At 42.3% G+C, this 24,688-nt stretch overlaps 1 protein-coding gene across 4 annotated transcripts in view; it reads left to right on the top strand.

Moving 5' to 3' along the window:
* IFT52 (intraflagellar transport 52) overlaps positions 1-24,688 on the top strand; it is a 34,817-nt gene that overhangs the window by 7,740 nt on the left and 2,389 nt on the right. For all 4 annotated transcript variants that reach the window (XM_057312518.1, XM_026503527.4, XM_057312517.1 and 1 more), the window contains 8 exons: positions 390-465; positions 1,566-1,637; positions 6,807-6,933; positions 10,712-10,798; positions 12,138-12,206; positions 16,612-16,766; positions 21,529-21,616; positions 22,680-22,788. In XM_057312518.1, coding sequence (XP_057168501.1) covers positions 390-465; positions 1,566-1,637; positions 6,807-6,933; positions 10,712-10,798; positions 12,138-12,206; positions 16,612-16,766; positions 21,529-21,616; positions 22,680-22,788 — 783 coding nt within the window. The remainder of the gene's footprint in view (positions 1-389; positions 466-1,565; positions 1,638-6,806; positions 6,934-10,711; positions 10,799-12,137; positions 12,207-16,611; positions 16,767-21,528; positions 21,617-22,679; positions 22,789-24,688) is intronic.

The following is a 24,688-nucleotide window of genomic DNA, read 5'->3' as shown; positions in this document are numbered from 1 at the left end:
GAGGAAGAAGCAGGCTCCCAGAGGAGAAGCCTGATGTGGGGCTCGATCCCAGAACGCTGGGATCACGCCCTGAGCCGAAGGCAGACGCTTAACGACTGCGCCACCCAGGCGCCCCATATCAAACCTATTTCTTTTTTTTCTTTTTTTTTTTTTAAAGATTTTATTTATTTGACAGAGAGAGAGACAGCCAGCGAGAGAGGGAACACAAGCAGGGGGAGTGGGAGAGGAAGAAGCAGGCCCATAGCAGAGGAGCCTGATGTGGGGCTCGATCCCACAACGCCGGGATCACGCCCTGAGCCTAAGGCAGACGCTTAACCGCTGTGCCACCCAGGCGCCCCTCAAACCTATTTCTAATCTAAGATGCAACTTCCTCTCTTTTTCCCTTAAAGATGCTGTGGTTAGAAATGTATATTATAAGTATTTCCATCCTAAAGAAGCTCTAGTTTCCAACGGAGTCCTGAATAGGTAAGCGTGTTGAAAGCAGAAATGTTTTTACAGATGATTCCTATCTTCTCTTGTCTCTTCTCACACGTTCTTGTCACTGGCCTTTGTTCCTTTCTTGTTCTTTTGTTTTATTTTACTGTATTATAGTTTATTTTATCCCGTTACTTCTCATTCCTCCAGTTACATTCCTCCCATGTTTTGAAACCTTATTACACATTCACCTTTTTGTCAGAATGCATTCAGTTGCAAGTGTAGAAAACCCTATTCTCTCAATGGGATGAAACAATGAAAAGATCTTATTGATTCATGTAATTGAAAAGCCCAGAAATAGGGCAGGCTTTAGGTGTGGATTGACTGAAAATTGATGATGTTGTCAGGGCTCCAGTTCCATTGCTCTGTAGTTCTCTTGGCTCTGCTCTGCTGTGTGTATGGGCTGAATAATTTAGCAGTATCCCTGCATGCCACACCATCTAGGGCAAGAGAGCCTGCTTTGGTCCCAGCATTCCCAGCAAGAGTAGTCCTGAGATTTGCTCTGTTTGGGCTGGCCTACGCCACATGCCCATCCTGAACTGGTCACTGTGGCAGAGGGCATAGAATGCCCCGATGATGCGTATAGCTGGGTCATATTCTCTACCCCTGGAGCTGGGGTGAGGTCAATTTTTTCTGTTTCACTGGATCTTAAAGGATAAATTAGGGGCTTTGGAGAAGTGGGAGGTGAATGTGTGAGAGGAGCAGCATCGGGTGCCCTCTCTGTGAGCTTTTCCCTATATTCAAAATTATTCATTCCACACTTGAATTTGCTATATGCCAGGTGCTCTGCTGGGTCTGATGATACCGAGTCTAGAATATAGGACTAGAATGTGGATCTAGTCTAGAATATGGTCTAGTATATTGATCCTTCCCTCAGGACTCAAGAAAGAAGAACTGATCCTCATATATAACTTTTGCAAGCTACACAAAGAGGTGTAGGTATGTAGGTGTACCTTTATTTAAGTTTTAAGAATTATGTTTTGAAAAAGTCTGCAAAATCCTTGCAGTTAGTTCATACTTACTGTTAATGAATGGAGTGTGAAATTCCTAAATTTTTTTTTGTTTACTAGATTTAATTTTTTTTCTTCAAGGGAAATTAGCCGAGCTGCAGGGAAGGCCGTGCCTGGAATCATTGATGAGGAAAGCAATGGAAACAATGCCCAGTGAGTGTGTTTTCTGAGGCTACCTAAAGAGGATGCATTTGTCATTTTGAGGAGTTTTCTTTTTCAAAGTGAAGAGTTTTCATTTTTCATTATAAAAGTCATTCTCACCAAAAAAACCAATTTGAACAGTTCGAAAGGAAGAAAATAGAAGTCGTGCACTATAAATGTATACCCCTTTCCCCAAAGATAATTATTCTTAACAATATGGTATTTAGATTTCTAGATTTTTTTTTCATATTTAAAAATATAGATAGGTACCATATTCTTTTAAATGACTAGATTAAATTGGAATTATCCTAATTTATCTAACCAATCTCCTGTTGTTGAACGTTTAGGTCATTTGTGATATTTTGTTTTAATAGTTAAACCGAACATTTATTGAGCACTTACTATATGACTGGCATTTGTCTCTGTGTGTGTGTGTGTGTGTGTGTGTGTATGTGTATGAGACAGGCATTTTTATCTCATTTAATCATCACAGAAACACACAAAGGTTTTAGATGAGGTCACAGAGAGGTTAATTGCCCAAGCTCACTTGACTAGTAAGTGTGAGAGCTTGGTTTCAAACCTAGGCAGTCTGCTCCAGGGCCTGTGCTCTTAACTTCTGCTCCAAATTGTTATTATAAACAATTTTATACTTACTATAAATAAAGCACATAGTGAATATCTTTGTACGTGCGATTTTTGTGCATCTATGCTAATATTTTAGTAATGATAGATCTTAGTATTAGAATTTCTGGGTCAGAAGTTTTCCAGTTGTTGCATTGCCAAATGTGGTACGTGGCTAAATTGCCTCCGAGGTAGTTTATAGCACTTGTTGTCCCTATGAACATCTCCCTTTTTCTCTCTCGCTAGCATGGAGTATTCTCATGAAAATGATATCTCTTTATTTTAATTTGCTTTTCTTTGATTACTACTGAGTGGGATAGCCTTTAAAGGCTATTGGCTGATTGTATTTCCTCTGTTAATTTCCTGTTCACTACTTTTTGCCCATTTTTCTATTGATAGTTTATCTTTTCTTATTCATTTATAAGACCTCCACGTGTTGTAAATATTTTTTCTGATTTACCTTTCTCCTATGAGGTATTTCGCCTCATAAGAGTTGAAAGTTTTATGTAGTTAAGGCATATTACAAAACTCTGTAATGAAAACAATGTGGTAATAATGCAGAAATAAAGAGAAATAAATTAGAATCAGACTGTATATATGAAAGGTGAGGATTATTAGTTTATAGTAAAAATGACATTTTAAATTATTGGGGAATGAAGGGCATAATTGTGGCTAACCATTTGAAAAAACATTTCCATTTTTGCAGCACACTCCTAAAATATATTTCAGATGGATTACACTTTTTTAATAATTTTTATTACATTATGTTAGTCACCATACAGTATATCCCTAGTTTTTGATGTAAAGTTCCATGATTCATTACTTGCGTATAACACCCAGTGCACCATGCAAAATGTGCCCTCCTTAATCAGATGGATGAAAATTTTAAATGATAAAAAAAAATGCAACCATAAGATCACTAAAAGTTGGTGAATATTTTATAATCCTTAGAATAAAGAAGACCTTTCTTAGGACGAAACCAAGGCAAAGTGATAAAAGTGAAAAACGTATGGCAAAATACATCATAGAATTAACATTTTTGACATTCAAGAATCATAATATTATTTATTTATTTAAGCTCAATCTAACTCTTTTTTTAAATTAAGTTTTTTATTTTAATTCCAGTATAATTAACATACAGTGTTATATTCATTTCAGGTGCACAGTGTAGTGATTCAACATTTCGACACATTCCTTGGTGCTCACCATGATAAGTGTCCTCCTCTTTAACCCCCATCATCTGTTTCACCCATCCCCCACCCCTCATCATCTAATTCTTAAGCTTTGTGTCAGCTTATCCAGTTGGTGTAGGTAAAAGAACTGTGGATTTGGAGGTAGAAGTTTTTATTTTCATGTCTATCTTTGAGGGTGACCTGGGCAAGTTACTCTTAGCTTCTGTTTGTATGTCTGTGTAATGGAGATGATATGAATCTTACGAAGTTGTTGGGAAACGCCAGTGAGGCCACACTTATAAAAGTGCTTTGTTAGCTACATGGCATAGTACCTTACCTGTTGTTGTGTTATTAAGTCCTTGGTAATTGTGGTGAAGGGCAGATGGCTAGTTGACTGTTTCCTGGGTCATCCCGGAAGCATAAGTTTCTGGGCAGGCTCTGAGATGTGGAGATCTACTCCTGCTTTGTGTTTTGAAAAATCTTGACCTACTGAAGTCTGAGGTTCTCATTTTTCTATCATGTCCCTTTTCCCTTCTCTCACTCAGCTGTAGCCACATTGATTTTGTTTCAGTTCCTTAAATATGCTAAGTTCATTCCTATCTTAGGGGCCTGTACATATTTGCTCCCTGTCCCAGGAATACACTTTCCCAGCTATTTACCCAGCTAATTCTTATTCATTCATGTGTGGTTTGGAAAAATCCTGTTTTTGGTTTTTGGGTGGATGTATATATGCTTAAAGTCTTATAAAATGTCAGTCTGATTGATTTCTTACTAATAATAAAAGAAATAGAGGAGTATAAATACTAGCTTATAAAATGTCAGTCTGATTGGTTTCTTACTAATAATAAAAGAAATAGAGGAGTATAAATAATAGCTGACAGTTTTCATCGGATGACTCAAGTGTCCATTTTCCCTTCCTCCTTGAGAATCATCTCCTTGGAGTGTATTTGGTGGAAGTGTGGAGCAAGGATGTGCACTCACAACCATGTAACTGTTTCTCCCACATCCCTTTTCTTCCTCCATGGCAACTGCTCATTTCTTTCTGCTTCTGGCCTGGGACTCGTGGCCTACAGTCCCCTTTCCTGGGCTAGTGCTGGGGCAGGGCAGAAGGGGGAGAATAGAGAACGTGGGGCAGGTGCCACTTCTCACCCATGATATGACACAGAAGTCAGAGGGGTAGGTGAGACTTGACTGAAGTGAGGGGGAAACTAGCTCTGAAAGGAAATAATTTAAAACTTAAGCTAAAGAGAATTTTCTCATGGTCTAAGAGAAAGGAAAATTCACATTATCTTTATAGGGAGCTCTTCATGGGTGCTTCCCCTCCCCAATTTCTAACTTTATGCTTTGTTATAAGATTCCTGTTTCGATTCTGAGAGCACTTCCTTCGAACAACTACCTTTTCAGAGCTCCATCTTGCTTTCAGTTAAACCTTAGCCCCTCCTGCAGGAGTTTGCCACACCCCAGGGTCTGCACTCCACCCTTACCCCTCCAATCCCACACTCTTTTTAGGAGTACATTGCCCCAGGTCAGACTGATTCACTCTAGATACTCTTAAGTGTTTGTTAGTACAGAATAGGGGAAGGGGAAGGAGGCCAAGACAGGTGTGTGTGAAGTGTCTGATGTCTGGTCTCTATTCACATAAGTACTTGACTGAGAACATGGCCTTCTAATGACAGCCATTCATCCCTGGAGATTATACAAGTCAGATCTGTAAGGAAGGGGGAAATATTTACCTGGAAGACATTGTCATACAGAGCATAGCTCCAGTTCAGCCCTGAGATGAGGGCCCCTCTTCTCCTCCTCCATAGGGCTTTCTCTAGTTCTTCCAGTTACAGTCATTTACACATATGATTTTAAGTTGTTAATTCGCTTTCAGATTTTTTAAATGCTTTATTAAACTGGTAGCTAGAGTTATACCAATTTTTGGATTGACAAACCAAAGCTTAGAGAAAATTTTGTGGTTTTGGGTTTTTTTTGTGTGTGTTTTGTGTTTGCAATGAGATACTACCTCACACCTGTCAGAATGGCTAAAATTAACAACACAGGAAACGACAGATGTTGGTGAGGATGCAGGGAGTGGGTGACACTTTGACACTATTGGTGGGAATGCAGCCACTCTGGAAAACAATATGGAGGTTCCTCAAAAAGTTAAAAATAGAACTACCCTATGACCCAGCAATTGCACTACTAGGTATTTACCCAAAGAATACAAAAATGACTGACTCAAAGGGGCACATGCACCCCAATGTTTATCCAGCATTATCAACAATAGCCAAACCATGGAGAGAGCCCCAATGTCCATCAACTGATGAATGGATAAAGATGTAGTATATATGCATATGTATATATAATGAAATATTGCTCAGCCATCAAAAAAATGAAAGCTTGCCATTTGCAATCGATGTGGGTAGAGCTAGAGTGTATTATGCTAAGTGAAAGAATTCTGTCAGAGAATGCCAAATACTGTATGAATTCACTTCTATGTAGAATTTAGGAAACAAAACAGATGAACTTATGGGAAGGGGAAAAAAAGAGAGAGGGAAGCAAACCATAAGAGACTCTTAATGATAGAGAACAAACTGAGGGTTGATGGAGGGATATGGGTGGGGATGGGTATTAAGGAGAACACTTGTTATGGTGAGCACTGGATATTGTATGTAAGTGATGAGTCACTAAATTCTACTTCTGAAACCACTATTACACTGTATGTTAACTAACCAGAATTTAAAAAAAATATTTAAAGATTTTATTTGAGAGAGAGTGCTGGGGGGGCGGGGGAGAGAGTATGAGCAGGGGGGAGGGGCAGAGGGAGAGGGAGAAGCAGATTCCCTGCTAAGCAGGGAGCTCCACTTGGGACTAGTCCCAGATCATGACTTGAGCCAAAGGCGTAGACACTTAACTGACTGAGCCACCCAGGTGCCCCTTATCTAGCCAGAATTTAAATAAAAATTTGAAAAAGGAAAAAAAAAAGTAAAAGACATCTTTATCATCAGAGGTAGAGACCTTAGCGTTGAGAAAGCTACAGAAATACACCTTGCTACTTTTTTACTAATCTACTGCCTCAGCCCAGATTCCACTTAGAATTCCTTACTAAAGCCCTCAAATACCTGTTTTCTTTATCCTGTCAATTCCTCACCCATTTATTGTCTCTGTATAAAAGGTATAAAAAACTACCTGCCTTGGTCATTTCTTTGGGTCTCAATTTCATTATTGGGCCTCCGTGTGTATGTAATAAAACTTTGGTTTTTTTACTCCTGACCAAAACCACCCCCCCAAAACCAGAAAACTTTGTGTTTGATCTTGAATTGCTCAAGAAGCACTGAAATTATCTTCAAAACTTTTTATTTACTATTATTTTTAATTTGAATGTTTCTTTAATTTCTTACAGGGCTCTTACCTTTGTTTATCCTTTTGGTGCCACGTTGAGTGTCATGAAACCAGCAGTGGCTGTTCTGTCCACAGGCTCTGTCTGCTTCCCGCTTAACAGACCCATTCTGGCTTTCTATCACTCGAAGGTACAGCCTTTCTTAGATGTGGGTGGATACATTATTTTTAATATTGAAATAATAAAAACTGTTTCCAGAGGGGTTTTATATGTTTTCTCCCTGGTCTTTACAACAGCCACCTGTGCGGTAGTATTTCAGTTAACTACACTTTATTTATGGGGAAATAGCAGATTGTCCAGTTATCGATGGAGTCAAGACCTATCTCTTACCATTCTAAGTCCAAAGCTATTCCACGGTAGCATGAGGCTACCTGTATTATAACCGTCTATGACTACAGGCTCTCACGCTCAACGTAAGAGAATCCATCCAGGGAAGGGTGAGTTAACACACTATGCCAAAATGTACACAATTGCGCTATTATTTTAGATTGTCCCAGGGCAATATATCAGAAGACTAGTTGCTCAGTTCTTATCCTGGAGACCCCACAAAATGTGGGAGCACGTGGTCCCAGAGGACATAGCCCCTCTCATCATGACCCCACTTATCTACTGCTCAACTCAGGACTTGAGCTCATGACCCTGACATTCAGACCTAAGATCAAGAGTCGGACACTCAACCGAGTGAGCCACCCAGGTGCCCCACCCACTGCCTTTTAATTCGTGTTTTGCTGAATTCACCTTTATTTGTTTACCAAGACTTAGAATTCACCAGCTGACCTCCCAGTTTTTCTCTAGTTCCTCATATCCTATTTTTCTCTGTGGGATTTTTTTACTTTTCCCTCCCATATTTAAAGGGTCTGACTTCATTTTATTAGGAAGTAAATAAATGTTTTTGAATGTTTTGAATGCTGTTTTTTTTTTTTAAGATTTTTTTTTATTTTATTTTATTTATTCGACAGAGAGAGAGACAGCCAGCGAGAGAGGGAACACAAGCAGGGGGAGTGGGAGAGGAAGAAGCAGGCTCATAGCGGAGGAGCCTGACGTGGGGCTCGATCCCATAACGCCGGGATCACGCCCTGAGCCGAAGGCAGACGCTTAACCGCTGTGCCACCCAGGCGCCCCTGAATGCTGTTTTTGAAAGATTTTATTTTTTTGAAAGAATTTTGGACAAAATAGTTATTATGGTAGGTAGTTTCTCCCAAACAATGGAAATAAGTGTTTTAAAATTAAAGTATTAAATGATTCAAGATGAGGAAATAATCAGTTTCCATAAATTGTCAGTTTATAGTCACAAAAGTAATGAAACAACTATGTTAAGGGGCCTCTGGTAATTAATATTTTGATTATTTATTTGTCTGTTTATTTATTTAGAGAGGGAGAGGAAGAATCTCAAGTGGGCTCCATGCCCGGCATAGAGCCTGATGTGGGCTGGGGCTTGATCTGACAGTGCTGAGATCATGACCTGAGCTGAAATCAAGAATTGGAAAGTTAGCTGACTGAGCCACCCAGGCACCCCTATTATTTTTGATTTTTTAACCAAATTTTTAATCTCTGTACACAGAGATTTTACTTAGCTTCCTCAGTGGATTTTTATGAAACATCTATTAAGTACAGAGTTCTATGCTAACTGTGATGATTCTTCTAGAACTCTTGAGATTATCATCTGCTCATTGCCTAGCTATTTAAAGCCTATTTTCTTTTCCTAAGAAGATTTTATCTCATTTGTTTAAAAAGATTTTATGTATTTATTTAGAGAGAGAGTAGTGCAAGCGGGGGGGGGGGGGACACAGGGAGAAGGAGAGAGAGACTCTCAAGGAGACTCCTTGTTGAGCATGGGAGCCTGACGTGGGCTGATGCCAGGACACTGGGATCATAACCTAAACTGAAATTGGGAGTCAGATGCTCGACCATTTAATGGACTGAGCCACCCAGGCGCCCCTCCTAACAAGCTTTTAGTCCTGCCTTATAAACACCATCTTTGAGAGGTTTTTACCTGTCACTTTTATGTTTGTGAGATAAACCAGTGATGCCTGAGGGGGCACTCCTATACTCCCGGAAACCCCAAGCAGGGCGAAGCTAGCACGGGGTTGAGGGGTGTGTTCTGCCTCCTTGCCCAAGGCCATTGCCTTCTTGAGCTTGTCATGATCCTTTCTAGGTCTCTAGTTTACTAGCATAAACTCATTAATATCGAAGGAGCAAATCAGTCCTTAAGTAGATACACTCTAATTTAATTGGAACAAATTAGAGACAAAAGTTGGAAAAGGAAACTGAAGGCAATGGTAGAATCTCTGTCCAGAATAAAAGGATTAACTATAGTCTATTTGAAATAAATGAGGTAGGGAAAAAAAAGAATATTAAAGAAAAAATATAGACCTAACTGTGGGTAGTAGTGAGAAGGAAAGTCCTTTCCTCTTCCTGTATTTACTTACATATGTGGGTTCAAATCGCAGCAGAGTTCATTCAGCACTCCCCATTCTTCATGTGGAATTCCACCAAATTTACTTCCGTTCTCAGTAACTGATGTGCTTTCAGTAGTTATGTTATAGTCAGTGTTATTTTTCCTATGAACCATTTGCTTTTAATGTGGTGCAGTCACAGTTTGTTTTGCAAATCTTGTTTTATTTATGGAATTTGTGTATTTGTATCTCTTCACATCTCTGGCTTGAGAGTAATTCTTTCCTAGTACCGTTACAACTGTGCCTATTTCCTGTATGTGATGTTGTTAGAAAAACCAAATTCATTTTGTAGTTTTAACATTGTACTATTTTTTTCTTTACCAAAGTAATTTATGCTCATTGTAGAAAAACTGAAAAATACAGAGATGAAAGGAAAAAAAAAAAAGTCTCGCTACACAACTGACATTTTGGTCATTTTCTCCTTACTTTTTCTTGCAGCTCGTTTTTATTTATTTGCCTCACGGGCTTTAAGCGAGGGTGTGTGTACAATTTATGGCATCCTTTTTTTTTTTAACCTCATGTTAAAGCAAAAAAAAAAAAAATGCACCTCATGTTATGACAGAAGGCTTCTTCCAGGTTACTGAAAACCCTTTGTAACATACAACTTCACCGCTAGAGGAGGTTCCCTTATCCTTAGCCACTGTTTCTGTGGCTGAACATTTGGATTTATTTCTGACTTTCTGTGATTATGACTGTAAAATTGTCCATAGAGTTTTGTAGGCTTTGTTGCATATGTTGACAGTTTCAGCATAGTGCGAAAGAAGTTATTTCGTTGAAATCTGACACTGTAGTCATCTTTTTCATATTTATTAATCTGATAGGCAAAAATACTTTTATTTTTTAAATAACTAATTAAATTTTTTTCTTATTAGCCAATTATTTCTTTTGTGAATATTTTTTTCCTTTTTGAGAGAGAGAGAAGGGGGGAAGGAGCAGAGAGACAGGGAGAGAGGGAATCTTAAGCAGGCTCCGTGCCCAGCGTGGAGCCTGACACAGGACTTGATCTCACAACCCTGAGATCATGACCTGAGCCGGTATCAAGAGCTGGACACTTAACTGAGCCACCCAGGTGCCCTCTTCTGTGAATTTTTCATGCTCATGGATTAGTTTTCTGTTTGGATCTTAAACACTGTCTTTTGATAGTCATAAAATATCTTTAAATCTTTACAGATTGCCTTTGGATTCTTTTTTTCCTTTAGAATTATAACCTTCATTTATAAGTTAACTGGGAAAATGCTGTAGAACCAATTCACATTGCTTTTTGTTAAAGTCAAATAGAAGGATATAGAAGTGTCTAAAATGAGAAGCAGGTGGGAATATAGTTGCTATCATGGTTAATATTTCTAGGTCATTAAAATCCTCTCATGATTCTGATGATAAGTTTTTGGGGACTAGGATGCACGTGGTGTGTTTTGGGATCTGAGTATCTAACACCACTTTTATCGTTGACAGAACCAAGGTGGGAAGCTGGCAGTGCTTGGCTCATGTCACATGTTCAGTGACCAGTATTTGGATAAAGAAGAAAACAGCAAAATCATGGTAGGTTCTTCTTTTTCATCACATTAATGTATAATGTGTATGATTTTCATGTCATTAAAAAAAAAATCCTGCTAAGGTCATCGATTCATTTAAAACCAGATCTTCAGGGACACCTGGCTGGTTCAGTCAGAAGAGCGTGCGACTCTTGATCTTGGGTCGTGAGTTCGAGCCCCACATTGGGTGTAGAGATTACTAAAAAAAACAAACTTAAAAAAAATAAAAAAGTAAAAAATAAAACTAACTCTTCAGAACCCATTAAATGCCTGGCACTAAGAATACAAGGTTGAGTCAGGTACAGTCCCTGCTTTGAAGACATCTATAGTACATTGAGAGAGAGCGTGAGAGACAGACGTAAATTTAGAAGGATGTGGTGAATGTTTTTAAGCATGCCAGGTTGGGGTGGAAGCCAGGAGCAGGCTCAACCAGTACCTCACGTGTAAAGCCCAGGAACTTGAACTTTCTGCAGGAAACTATGGAGAGCCCTTGTAGAGTGTGGCAGCCTTGGGCATAGTCAGATCTATGTTTCAGAAAGACTCCTCTGTCAGGCACGTGGAAAGCGAGAGGTAGGAGGCAACCTGGAGCCAGTTGGGAGATTGGCAGAGTCAGCCAGCCGGGAGGGGATGATGACCTGAGTGAAGGTAGCGAAGGTGGGAATGAGGAGAGCGGCCAGCCGGCACGTGGTGTCGGGAGGGGTTATGACAGGACTGCCTGGGCGCTGGTCGATGTGGGGAATGAGATGAAGGCACTGCAGTTGCTTGTCAGCGTAGTGGGGAGGAAACCTGTCTTGTGAAGGGTGACACATGGTGTGTGCCAGCTGGACATTGGTGTGATTCTGGTGACTCAGTTGCCAGAGGAAGAAGGTCCCACTGAACTTTTTCATTAATAAAACAATTCCTTCAGCCTTAGGACTGTCATTGTATTGAGAGACTGATTAAGATCTTGTTTCTGCAGAATCCACATGAAATTCTAGTGTCTCTAGACACATTCCAGGGGCATCTATCTATAAGTCTACTCTTTAAGTTCAGACCGTCATCAGCACATTTAAACGGGTTGTTTCGGGATCATGAGCAAGTTTTAATACATTTTGGCCTGTGGTTAAAAGTGAAAGTGCCCTAAGATAAATGCTCAATTTCCAATAGTAGAAGTGGCATTAGAGTTAGGAAAACTTTGACGTTTTCATATGATTTCACCAAGAGAAGGGTGGCTACTCTTTTTTGGAAAACTGCTATGTAGTCTCTTTCCCTTTATCATTTTTTCTTGATTGATTTAATTCTCTAGTCCTGCCTTGGGTTTTCTCAAATAACCAAGTGTCTAATTCTGTGTTTATTCTTAAATCCAGGATGTTGTTTTCCAGTGGCTCACAACGGGAGACATCCACCTAAACCAGATTGATGCCGAAGATCCAGAGGTAGGGCCTGTGAATCATTACAAAAGTTCAAGGTCGAAAAAAATGGGTCCAGCCTCTCAGCACCGCTTCCAACAGTATCAAAGGAATATGTATCTCTTACTTTATCTGTAAGAGAGGTGGAAAGAAGTGATGCTTTTAGGGGCGATGAAGGCCATGTTATAAAAAATAATAAATCAAGAAATTATAGAATGAATTGGGATGAGAACCTCTCTCTATGTTTATGCTCCCTCACCAAACTTTCAAAATTGTTATCTGTAGAGAAATACTTCTTTCAGAAATATGAAGGATACAGACGCCTGGGTGGCTCAGTGGGCTAAGCCTCTGATTTCAGCTCAGGTCATGATCCTAGAGTCCTGGGATCGAGCCCTGCATTGAGCTCCCTGCCTGCAGCTCCCCCTGCTTGTGCTCTCTCTCTCTCTCTTTGTCAAATAAATAAATAAAATCTCAAAAAAAAAAAGAAAAAAGAAATATGAAGGATATAAAAATAATTATTTGTGAATAAACAAAGATCATCAGAATTTAAGTTTTAAACTATAATTTTGGTGTCTTTAGGAACAACCGTCCTAAAGGCATTAGGATACTATTTATCAGACGATGGAGAGTGAGACCAGCGTGGGAATAGGGCCTGTAACCTGCCTTCCAGGTCCTGCTCCACTCTGGCCCTTGGACCTTAGGCAGCCTATTTCTGACCTTTTATCATCCTGGTTTTCTCATCTGTGGAGTGGGGATACCAGTACCTGTGCTCTCTGTCTCACAGGATGATTGTGAGGCCTCAATTAATAGATGTATACTTACTTATTAAATTAAAAGGTGTGGGAAGTGGTATAGCTATCAGACTTTTTAAAACTCTTGTATTTATTATATATAGGCACCATGTATCATATACCTTCACATAAATCATCTTATGTAATCTTTACAACAGCCTTTTTTTTTTTAATTTTTTTTATTTTAATGTTTTTTTATTATATTATGTTAGTCACCATACAGTACATCCCTGGTTTCTGATGTAAAGTTCGATGATTCATTAGTTGCGTATAACACATTCCCTGGTTTCTGATGTAAAGTTCGATGATTCATTAGTTGCGTATAACACATTCCCCCACCCCCCTCCTCTCTGAATACAACAGCCTTTTTGAAGGAGATGGTCTTATTCTCATTTTAGAGGTGAGGGAAGAGAAATTAAGATTGCAGTATGTCCAGGGGTGCCTGGGTGGCACAGCGGTTAAGCGTCTGCCTTCGGCTCAGGGCGTGATCCCGGCGTTCTGGGATCGAGCCCCACATCAGGCTCCTCCGCTATGAGCCTGCTTCTTCCTCTCCCACTCCCCCTGCTTGTGTTCCCTCGCTGGCTGTCTCTATCTCTGTCAAATAAATAAATAAAATCTTAAAAAAAAAAAAAGATTGCAGTATGTCCAAATAGCAAGTGACTGCAGAGTTGGGACCCAAACCCAGCTCTCCTGATTCAGTCTGCTTGTTCTATAATTGCTTCTCTTTTCTTTCTTTAAAAGATTTATTCATTCGTTTTAGAGAGAGAGAGCATGCGCACAGGTGGGAGGGGCAGAGGGAGAGAGAGAGTCCCAGGCAGATTCCCACTGAGTGCAAAGCCCCACACGAGTCTCGAGACCACAACCCGAGCTGAAATCAAGAGTCAGATGCTCAACTGATTGAGTCACCCAGCCACCCCGCTTCTCTGTTGCTTGAACTCTGAAGTGTCAGGAAAATGATTTCCTGGCTGTAGGTAGGTAGCAGGGAGTGGGCGAGAAGATGGTCAGAAATGGTGGCCTACTGCCTGCTTCCTCCCTCAGCTGAGGGTGTGGCCTCCCAAAGACCGACTTAGGTTAGGAAACAGAAGAGCCCTGTGTCTAAAATCTTCCCTCATATGGAAACATGAAATGGATAGATATTTTGCTTTAATTCCTCCCAAAAAGTGATATAAGCCCCCCAAATAAAAGAATTGGAGGACAGTCAGGAATTCACTTTTCAGACCTCACAAGACCCAACTCTTGGGTGGATTGTGACTTGGTCAGCTGCCAGTCCTAGTTAGAGTGTGGGGGCCCGGGAAGCAGCACTGAGATGGCGCATCTGCTCCTGGTCTGTGCGGTCGACTTGCTCTCACTCAGTTTCTGTCATTCCTGTTTTCTAGCCGAGGAAATGGAAGTAAGTGCGTTCTTCAAGGTCCCTGCCGAGATTGATACCTGGCTAGCCATTCCTAGTGTCCATCTCAGGCTGATTCTAGAGCCTGTGCCTTTTCTGCTGCTGTCTTGTTCACTGTGCATTCCCAGACTGATTCGGAAGGGAAGTGTCTGTCAATAGGGCACCAGAGGAAGATGGTGTTGCCACGGCCTTTCTCTAAAATCACGTGGTTTCATGTATCTTCTGCACGGGAGACCTGGTGCAAGTGTCCTTTGTGTTGTAGGGGTTTGGAAAGTAAAATTCTGGACCCAGTAACACTGTAGTGTAAGAAATTCTGAAAATCCAAACTTCCTATGATTTCGGATCAAATCTTATGTTGGAATGGGTTTCAAGCCCAAACAGCAGTTTGGTTTCAAAGATACTTAATAAAATGGTAGCTCAGTAAAAAGCTGAGAGGATTTCCATGACAAGTTTTAACCTCCATATCTGCCAGGAAGTTATAAAACCAGTGATCTTGGGAGTCCTTTTATATTTCTGTCTGGACATTGAAGGGCTTGATGGGTTCCTGAACTAGGCCTGTGTAGCAGGGCTCTGTGCAGAGATGCGAACCAGCCTTACCCATCTTCCTGCTGCATCTGGGTGCGTGTCCTGACACGGTCAGCACCTCCAGTACCCTTCAATCCCCATCCTGTTAGCGGGGTGAAGCCTCTGACACGGACAAATATTTCAGGGAAAAGCAGTTATTTATTTATGTTCCTTTCCTGTTTCTTATCTAAAAAAAAAGTTTGAAGATTAGGGGAGTTTTTTGACTCTTGGAATATAGAAAAAAGTGAGCCTGTTTGGGCTTATTTCTGTAATGCTCAGGCGTGTCTCCTCCTAACTGGCCCTGGAGAATGTAGAACACATTGTTGCAGGGGACCTCAGAGGGCAATTAGGAATAAACTTCTTGTTGCCAGCATGTATTTATTTAAAGTTAAATGTACTTTTTGAGTAGGTAATAGATTCACAGTTTGGAATTTAAAAGCATGCACAATGAACAGTTTCCCTCCTGCCTTTGTCCAGCTGCTTTGTTCCCCTCCCCAGTGACAACAGTCTTAGCTGTTTCTTGTATGTTCTTCCAGAGATATTTTATACATATATAAGTAAATAAGTGTGTGAGTGTATCTTCTTCCCCCTTGTTTTACATAAATGGTACTATACACTGTATTCACCACCACCTAGTTTTTAAAATTAGCAGTATATCTTAAGAGATGTTTCCTTATTTATACATAAAGAGCTTTCTTTTGATTTTTGTTTGTTTTGTTTTGTTTTGTTTTAAAACTGTATTTTCCATTGTACTATAGTATATTAACCGGTGTCCTGTTGGTGGACATTTAGGTTTTCCTGGTCTTATACTGTTATCAGCACACAGCATGTGTCATCATTAAGGGCTCTCAGCAGTGCTGGAAGCATGTCCTTGGCTAGGTGAGAAGGGCTGGGATCTAGTGTCTGAGTGCAAGGTTCATCTGTGCCAGGGTCATAGGCGGTTCACACGTGTAACAGCAGAGGAAGCCGAGTGTGTGGCCTAGATGCTGGTGGGTGGACAGCAGCTGTAGTGGGAGCTTGTGGACCGTCTTTTACGATTGATTCTGTTTTCTCACTGAAACAGAAAATAAGGTCAGCAGCAAAAATAAAGAAAGGAAAAATTGGGGCCGCCTGGGTGGCACAGCGGTAAAGCGTCTGCCTTCGGCTCAGGGCGTGATCCCGGCGTTATGGGATCGAGCCCCACGTCAGGCTCCTCCGCTATGAGCCTGCTTCTTCCTCTCCCACTCCCCCTGCTTGTGTTCCCTCTCTCGCTGGCTGTCTCTATCTCTGACAAATAAATAAAATCTTAAAAAAAAAAAAAAAAAAGAAAGGGAAAAGTGTTTTAGATGGCTGAAGTGACAAAAGGAAGGTATTGCTTAGGACAAAAGGAAGTGAATGAACTAAAGAAATACAGTTGATTGCTGACCACTCAATATCAGTGATCACGAAATTAAAAGGAGGCCAGTCAGCGTGCTAGTTTCTCCAGCTGTGTTCAGTACCATATGAGGAATTACAGAATTGGATTTAGCCAGCATTGGGGTTTAGCCAAGTGACTTTTGTTCCTCTTGCCACATGAAGTGGCTTATTTAAGGTTTAGCTGTCAGTGACCAGGACCAGTGAAATCTCTTGATAAGAGAGTAGAAATATTGCAGGTTTAGACAGATGAAATTCTTACCCCGCTGTGCTGTGTGAACCCTCTTGTGGCTTTCAGATTTCCGACTACATGATGCTGCCCGACACAGCCACCCTGTCAGAGCGGCTTCGAGTGTGTCTCCAGGAGGGCGACGAGAACCCAAGAGACTTTACCACCCTCTTCGACCTGTCCATTTACCAGCTGGATACCACCTCCCTCCCCAAGGTCATCAAGTCAGTACCTGTAGCTCTCGGAGCTGCCCTGCACTCCATTCTGAGTGTTTGGTTTGAAAACATGAGCCTGGGGACAGGAGTTAGGGTCATGGCCTGTGTGGTATGTAAAAACATGTTCTCAGGTCTGTGATGAGGCCGACAGAGACAGCCGGGAAAATTGCAGTGGGGGTCGAGGGAGAGAAAACTGCCAGCAGTTGTTAGTCGCCTGTTGTGTTCTAGGCTCCATATCATGCATTTAGGGTGACCAACGTGTTCTGGGTTTGCCTGGGACTTCCCTGGTTTCAGCACAGAGGGTCCAATGCCCCAGGAACCCCCAGTCAACTGAGTTGGGTAGGCAAGGCGCCCTGCAGGCACCCCACATTGTTACTTCACGTCTTACTTCATTTGTCCTCTGAATCACCTGCCAGGTTTCCAGCGGAGGAAACCAGTTTAGAGAGTTTCAGGTATTCTCCCAAGGTGGGAGCCTGAATGCCTTTCAGACCAGGGCTTTCCTCTGTTTGATTGCCTGCTCTGTTGCCGGCTCGTCATTGTCGTCCATTCCTAATGACAGGGACAGGGACTGAGGCCAACATTCTTCAGTATCTTTTTTTGTTTGTTTGTTTGTTTTTTAAACTTTTTATTATGTTAGTCACCATACAGTACATCATTAGTTTTTGATGTCGTGTTCCATGATTCATTGTTTGCGTATAATACCCAGTGCTCCATGCAATACACGTGCCCTCCTTAGTACCCGTCACCGGCCTAGCCCATCCCCCCACCGCCCTCCCCTCTGAAGCCCTCAGTCTGTTTCCCAGAGTCCATAGTCTCTCGTGGTTCATCCCCCCTTCTGTTTACCCCCCTTCATTCTTCCCTTCTTTCTCCTACTGATCTCCCTGCTATTTCTTATGTTCCGTAAATGAGCAAAACCATATGTTCTTCTGCAGCTTTGGCCTGACATGGGGTCTACATCTGAATAAACCAAAGTCTGAGTGTCTAACTTCCTACTGCTGTATTTATGTTCAAGTTCCCCAAATACTAACTGAGCTCCCCCTGTACTGTGTCCAAAGTTAATGGTTTTATGGAGGAGACGGACACAGGTTGTGAGGCAAGGTGATTGTATTAATGCCAAATGTGAAATATAAACCTGGAGACCATGGGCATATCATGAAGAGAGAGAATTTGACTCTGACTGGGGTGAGCAGGGAAGGCTTTATGAAAGAGGGGCCCTTTTAGCTAGGCATTGATTATTTCAGCAAACATTTTTGGGGGGCCTTGTGTCTGCTTGGCACGATGCTGGCTGCTCCACCGTCAGGGGTGAAGAGGCTTCGGGGGCTGGCGGGGATGTTCAGAGAGAGTTGGGCAACGAGGTAGCTTCTGTGGGCAAAGCCTGCATGTTCACACATGGACGTGTGTCCAGGTAAGGAAGTTTATTCCTAATTGCCCTTTGAACTGCGTGTAGCCTTGACTTCGAACAAGGCCAACTTAGTAATAGTTGAAAATTTGGTCTCTGAAGTGCAGCAGTCTGTTCTGTGTTCCCCAGCCGGCACTTGAGGAGACAGGCTTGAGCATTACCGAAATCAGAAGCCAAGGCAGACAGCCTGAGGCTCGGGGCAAAGGCCGGATTTGTGTATGGGATGCTAGTAAAGACTTCCGGAAGAAGGACTTGATTGAATCTCTGTTTTCTGAAACCAGACAAAATGATGCCTTGCAGCGGTTTGTATAATTAAATGGGAAACAGAAAAAGTAGAAGTGAAGAAACCGGCTAGGAGACTGTTAACAGCAGATTGGAGGGTTGCGAGGCAGGACTAGTGGGAGCAGTCGCTGTGGTTTTAAGAGATGTTTGGTAAGAAAGAGTCAGGAGCCACGGGCCATGCATGGAAAGCTATGATGGCGAGATCAGAGACAGGGGTTTCTCCCTGGGGGATCCGGGTGCCTGGCGGTGCTGCTGACTGGTGCTCAGGATGTGAGGAGAGGAGAGAGAAATGAGTTCTGCTCTGCCTCCATCTGATGTGGCTGAGAGGTTGTCCCGGGAAGAGTGCAGGCGGAACCACCAGTGTAGATGATGAAGAGGCCTAGATAAGGTGATTAGAGAAGTGGGGGGAGGGGCTGGAGACCCTCCGGGACAGCACCAGAGTGGGGATTGGGCTAGAGACAGGGCTTCACAGCTGCCCTGGCTTTTGAGGCTGGAGAGGAGGCAGGCCTGTGACAAGCTGGGGAAAAGCAGCGAGAGGGCTAGGGAAGTGGAACGGCAGCAGTGTCCCCGGAAGCCAAGGGAGGCAAAAGGACAGGGAAGCAGGGTGGTCTGGAGATGGACCGGGCTCCTCCTCCTCCGCTGTCTGCGCTTTTCTCAGAAAAGTCCCCTCAGCTGCTCCGCTAGCCAGGTATAGTCTTCCCAGCTTCTGCCTCTAGTTTCGGCCTGCTTCTCTCCTGATGTGGTTTCGATCAGGCTGTTGTGACTGAGCCTCAGCGCTGAATGCAGGGTTGATTGGGATCATGTGTTATTTCAGTGCCAGCAGAGTCAAGTGTAGTAGATATTTGGGGGCTTGGATGGCTCCTTTCATTGTATTTGTCGTTCATACCATAGCAAAGGACGTAGTTATGGGCCATTCTATATGGTGGTCCTAGCTATTTGTATTTGCTAGTAACATCTTTTGAATGCAGTGTCTTTTTTTCTGAGTAAAAATTCGATTAGTCTTTAAATATTTATGTTGTCTGTAGAATGTTCTCTGAAGTAACTTCATTTGTCCATCTGGTATTTATCGATCCCTGTGGGAGTGAGGTGTAGAGACAGAGAGCGTGGAGTCCCTGCTTTCTGAGATCATGGGCTGATGGGTTGGGGGCTGAGATAGGGAGTGATAAAAACGCAGTGCCGGAGGTCATGGCAGAGTGTCCTGGAAATAGCTTTCTGAATTAGGTTTTCTTGGTTTTAAGATTAGTTTCTCCACCCATCCCCCACCCCCATCAAGTATGAGCTCACTGTTGGCTAATAGGAGGAGGAAGATTTGGGTAGGTGATGAACTGAGCAAGAAGGGGTTGAGGCAGTGGGATTTGTTTTATTATTCACACAGGGATCCATCTGGAGACAGAAAGCAGAAAATCATGGCTGGGATGGCAGAGGCCAGGGCTTGGCAGCAGGATTCTTCGTGTGCCCGTGGTGGGACCTTTAGCTTAGATACTGCCCCTAATGACATTCTGCCTTCAGTATAGACTGAGTCCTGGGGCCTTTGGTTGGCAGGGATTAGCCAGCTGAGAGTTCTAATCGTGCCTTTGTCCTTTCTTAACCATGTGTCCTTGGAAAGCTATTTCATCTCTATACATCTGCTTCCTTTTCTGTAAAAGATTATACCCACTGTCCAGGGTTGTTTTGAGCATTAAGTGAACTAAGTTTTAGGTGCCTAGCACAGGGTCAGGCACAATATGTGGCATGCAACAGGTACTCTGTTCTCTCCATAGGGATCTTCCGCATTGCCAGGAACGCTTCTCCCCAGACACCTGGGAATAGTGGAGGAGGTGATGGCAATAAGCTCAGCTGAGTGCCTTTCTGCAGTCACAGACCTCTTTCCTTTCTAAAATCACCCACCCATAGAAGCAGGCATGAACTTTGTCCACACCCTTTGGCATTTGCTTGTTCAGCTTCATTTTAAAAGGTCACAAATGTGTATATAGTTTAAATTAGGTGAGTGTATTTTAATTTGCCTCATTCCTGGAGGAGTTCAGCCAGCTTACAACATTAGGTACAGTACAAAAAGATAAGAGGAACGTTTGAGAGAATGGAGGCAGAGAGGAAGCCACAACCAAAAGAAACACAGGGGTAGGGTCACACTTGACTCTGAACTCCTCACTAGCACTCTCCCCCTGCTGTAGCCACTCTGGCCGCCCCAAGGTCCTGTGAAAACCTCTTGCACCCTTATTCCTGCTCTCCTTGCTCTTGCCTCTGCCTGGGATACTTGTGAAAGGAAGTGCATGACTTCCTCCCTTCACTCAAGTCTTCTCTGAGAGGCTTCTCTACCCCATGCCTCCTCCCTGTCTCTACCCTCTCTCCTGGTTTTTCTTCTCAATACATATTGATACCTGGCATCTGGGGTTTTGTTTATTGTGTGTCTCTCCTCACAATAAAGGGCTGCCTTGGTCTCTTGTTTTCACAGTTGCTGCTCTCCTGGTGCATAAAACTGCCTGGTACAGGTACATATTCAGTAAATACTTGCTGAGGGAATGAGCACACAGGAGTGCATATTATAGGGACGCCCGGCTGGCTCAGTTGGAAGAGCATGCGACTCTTGATCTCAGGGTCATGAGCTTCAGCCCCATGTTCAGTGTCGAGATGACTAAAAATAAATAAATTAATTAATTAAAAAGAAAGAAAGAAAGAAAGAAAGAAAGAAAGAAAGAAAGAAGTATATACTGTACAGATCTGTACAGTTGCCAGAAGCAGACTTTAGATTTGACTCCTATCTCTTGGTTATAAAAATAAGGAAACAAAGTGGGTTATAAGATTCACACTGTCCATTGGGTAAAAATAAAAAGCCTGTTTAGGAGAAGCCTGATATGAAACGTGAAAAGAACTTTCCCTTTCAGCTCTTGATACAGTCAATACCATACGATACAGTAGAGAAGATTCATGAAAGGATCATTACATTACCTATAACAGTGCATTTTGTGTGTTTTTCTACTAAAGTGTCAAACCGCCTGATTTGATGGAGTAGAGCACAGTGTGGTCAGTTAGATGCGCTTTGCCACAATGTCTCACGTTGATCTCTGCTTTTTGGTCTTCTTCTTAACACAGGGCCCATGAACAGCTAAACGTGAAACATGAACCTCTCCAGCTCATCCAGCCTCAGTTTGAGACACCACTGCCTGCCCTTCAGCCAGCGGTGAGTAGGTGTGGTTGGGGATCCTGCTACAGAACCCTACTCTTTATCTTTACTTTGCCAACTGGGCCATCACATGGGTCCTTCCCCCAGGCATGTGTATATATATATATACACCCTATGTGTATGGTAGTTCTCACGAAGTCACATTTCTCTGGCTCTGAACATGCAGAGACCAAACCATTAGTACTCCGTAAGGCCTTCCATTGGCTGTAGCTCCCAGCTGAGAAGTCAAGGGTGTGGACATTTGTGGGTGTTAAGCATTTCCCATCTTGTGTAGTTGGAGGGCATATATGATAGGAGAAATCCTGGGTGAAAAGGAGGAAATGCTTTGTGCTGCAGCTTTCCAGGCAACAGGTGGCTCATAGCACGGATTCATAGAGCCCTGGGGAGGTGGGGGTGGGGTATGGGTGCATAGGTTACTTTCAACATTCCAGTCTGGCAGGAACTCACCTTACCTTCAAAACTGTCCTATCCCACCACACTCTGGAATGTTATGAGCCACTTGGTTTCATTTTAGTAGCTTGAAATTGGCTGTGGTGAGATATTTACATTGCAGAAAATGACACAGGCTACAGAGCAGGCCTATGTTCTGTTGTCTTAAAAGCTGATAGTGAAACATTTCTCAGCACACCACTGGCTCATACCTGCAAATTCTGGCTCCAGGTTTAGCACTTTCTACCTGAATCTACATCTGCTTCCCCAATTTCTGTCCCTAATGAACTCATGGTTAAATGAGAAACACGTTGTGCAGTCAAATGTTCAACACAAATAAGCCTCATCAGCCCCAAGCTTTCATGCTTGCACAAGTTCATGGGCACTAGTATGTCAGTTTGATCGGTTTAGCGGTGTTCTAGTTCAGTGCCGGCTCTGCTTGGTTGTTTACCTTGGGCTGGTCGTCTCCCTTGACACGGTCTGACGGGTTAGGGTGGGGGGAGGTGATGAGCATTTGCGTGGTTCATCCCAGGGAAGAGCTGGGAGTTGGCCTCTCCTTTCCCTTCCATCTTAGCACTGCCAGTTGTGGCTTTGTGTATGTTCTTTCTTGAAAGACCTTATTTCCTTTTAGGTTTTCCCTCCCAGTTTCAGGGAGTTACCACCTCCTCCACTGGAGCTGTTCGACTTAGATGAGACGTTCTCTTCTGAGAAGGCCCGCCTTGCTCAGATTACCAACAAGTGTAAGTTTGGCAAATTTTTGTTTGTTTTCTTTTATCAGTTTTACTTAATTGTGAACTTCTGAGATTTGCCGTGAGAGAGAGCTAGAGTTTGTTCAGGGAGAAAAAAATATGAACGGCAGAGTAAAATGACAGTTTCCATTTGTTTCATAGAAGTGATGTCGATCGTTTCTCTTGGGCCAGTTAGTTCAATGAGTTAGAACATGGTGCAAAGCAGAAGCCAAGGTCTCAGCTTTAATCCCTGTAGGTCCTTAGTTCTGACCTACTGAGTAACCAGAGGATGGATTCTGACCCTGGCTGCCTCTTAGCAAATCTAGGTCATTGGTTAGAGGAGCAGTTAAATAAGAAACCTTAGTCAGGGCCAAAAGAGTTATACAGACTTCAAACTGGAAGGGATCCTGGAGGATCCCTTGTGTTATGTGTGCCTGCCTTGACATGTGGATGAGGAGGTGAGGCCCCAGGCCACACAACTGCATGGTGAGTGGTTCTCCTGACTCTGACGACATGCCCTGCCTCCAGAGCAAACGGGCCTGCACACATGTGCTCAGAGGCATAAAATTAACCATCCATTTTGAGGCAGTGACCCCACTCCTGGGAATCTAATCAAGGAGATAAGGAAGGTACACAGATGACTTCGATTCATCTGATGAGAAAACATGTCATTATAAAAAAGGTTTCCCAAAGTCCAGGGAGTGGGGGTGACACTGATAGAACTTAAGTGAGAATCCTAAGTGAAGAAAGGCAAGATAGAAAATTGCATGGTCAGGAGGATCCTAACTATATGAGCAACATCTGTATGTGCCCAAAGACCAGGAAGGAGTGTGCAAAAATGAACAGTTCAATGTAAAGCACCTTCACTGCATCTCTCTTCTGTGTCCTGCATTGTGGTAGGTGCCGAGCAATCACAAATTAGCAAGACATAGTGATTGGTCCAGTAGGAATAACAGACCTGTGAAGGGTCAGATGCTTTGATTCAGCATTTCTGTTTCTAGCAATTTATCCTGTAGAAATCCTTATAGAAATGTGAAACAAAGAAAATATAGCTATAGAGATAGTAATTGTAGTATTCAAAAAATTGGCAGTAGTCTAACGGCCCATCAGGAGAGGAATTGGTTAATGAAATATAGTGGAATATTATACATACATCTGTTAAAAAAATGATATAGAGCATAAGCTTTGATGTGAGATATCCATGATACCTTGTTAGATGATGAAAGCAACTTATAGAACTATTTTGGTTTGATCCCGATTGTTTATACATATGTAAATATGTAGGCGTACATGGCAGTAATTACCTTAGGTGGTATTGGTGGGGACAGAGTTAGAGCAAGAGAATTTCGCATCTGTATGGTTTGAATATTTTAATAAAAACTTACGTTTCTATCATAACTTTAAAAAATGCACATGAGAAGGGGAAACAAAAAAGGAATTATAGACTAGTGTAAGAAGGGCTGTAATAGCTCTCCATCCTTGATATCGGGCTGCTGGGGATGGCTGCACAGTGATACATTGTGGGTGGAATTATGAGTGATTTTTTCTTCTTTAATTTTCTTTTCTGTAATATTGCTATAATAAATGCTACTTAATATACCCATATGCCCTTCTCGTAATGGTCCTTGCTGCATTCAGAGAATGGTAATTTGATTTCCTACTAGTTCTTCCTGTTCTTTGTAATGTAGGAATGCTGGCTCTGGGAGTAGGAGAGCCAGAACCAGTCCAGCTTTATTCTAATTAGAAGCGTCACACTTTTGTCCTAATTCATAAAAGCAGCACATCAGAGATCTCTTTAGTTTGTTATTGTTTAAGTCCTGCGGTCACATTACCCTGGGAAAAGGTGAGTGATCCTGAGAGGTATAGGAACCTGACAAGGGGATAGGTAAACCACAGTTAAGTCTGTTCTTGG

The sequence above is a fragment of the Ursus arctos genome, unplaced genomic scaffold (genome assembly GCF_023065955.2).
Source record: "Ursus arctos isolate Adak ecotype North America unplaced genomic scaffold, UrsArc2.0 scaffold_16, whole genome shotgun sequence".
Lineage (NCBI taxonomy): Eukaryota > Metazoa > Chordata > Mammalia > Carnivora > Ursidae > Ursus > Ursus arctos.
The sequence above is the reverse complement of the archived record's forward strand: the minus strand, read 5'-3'. Positions and strand labels throughout refer to the sequence as shown.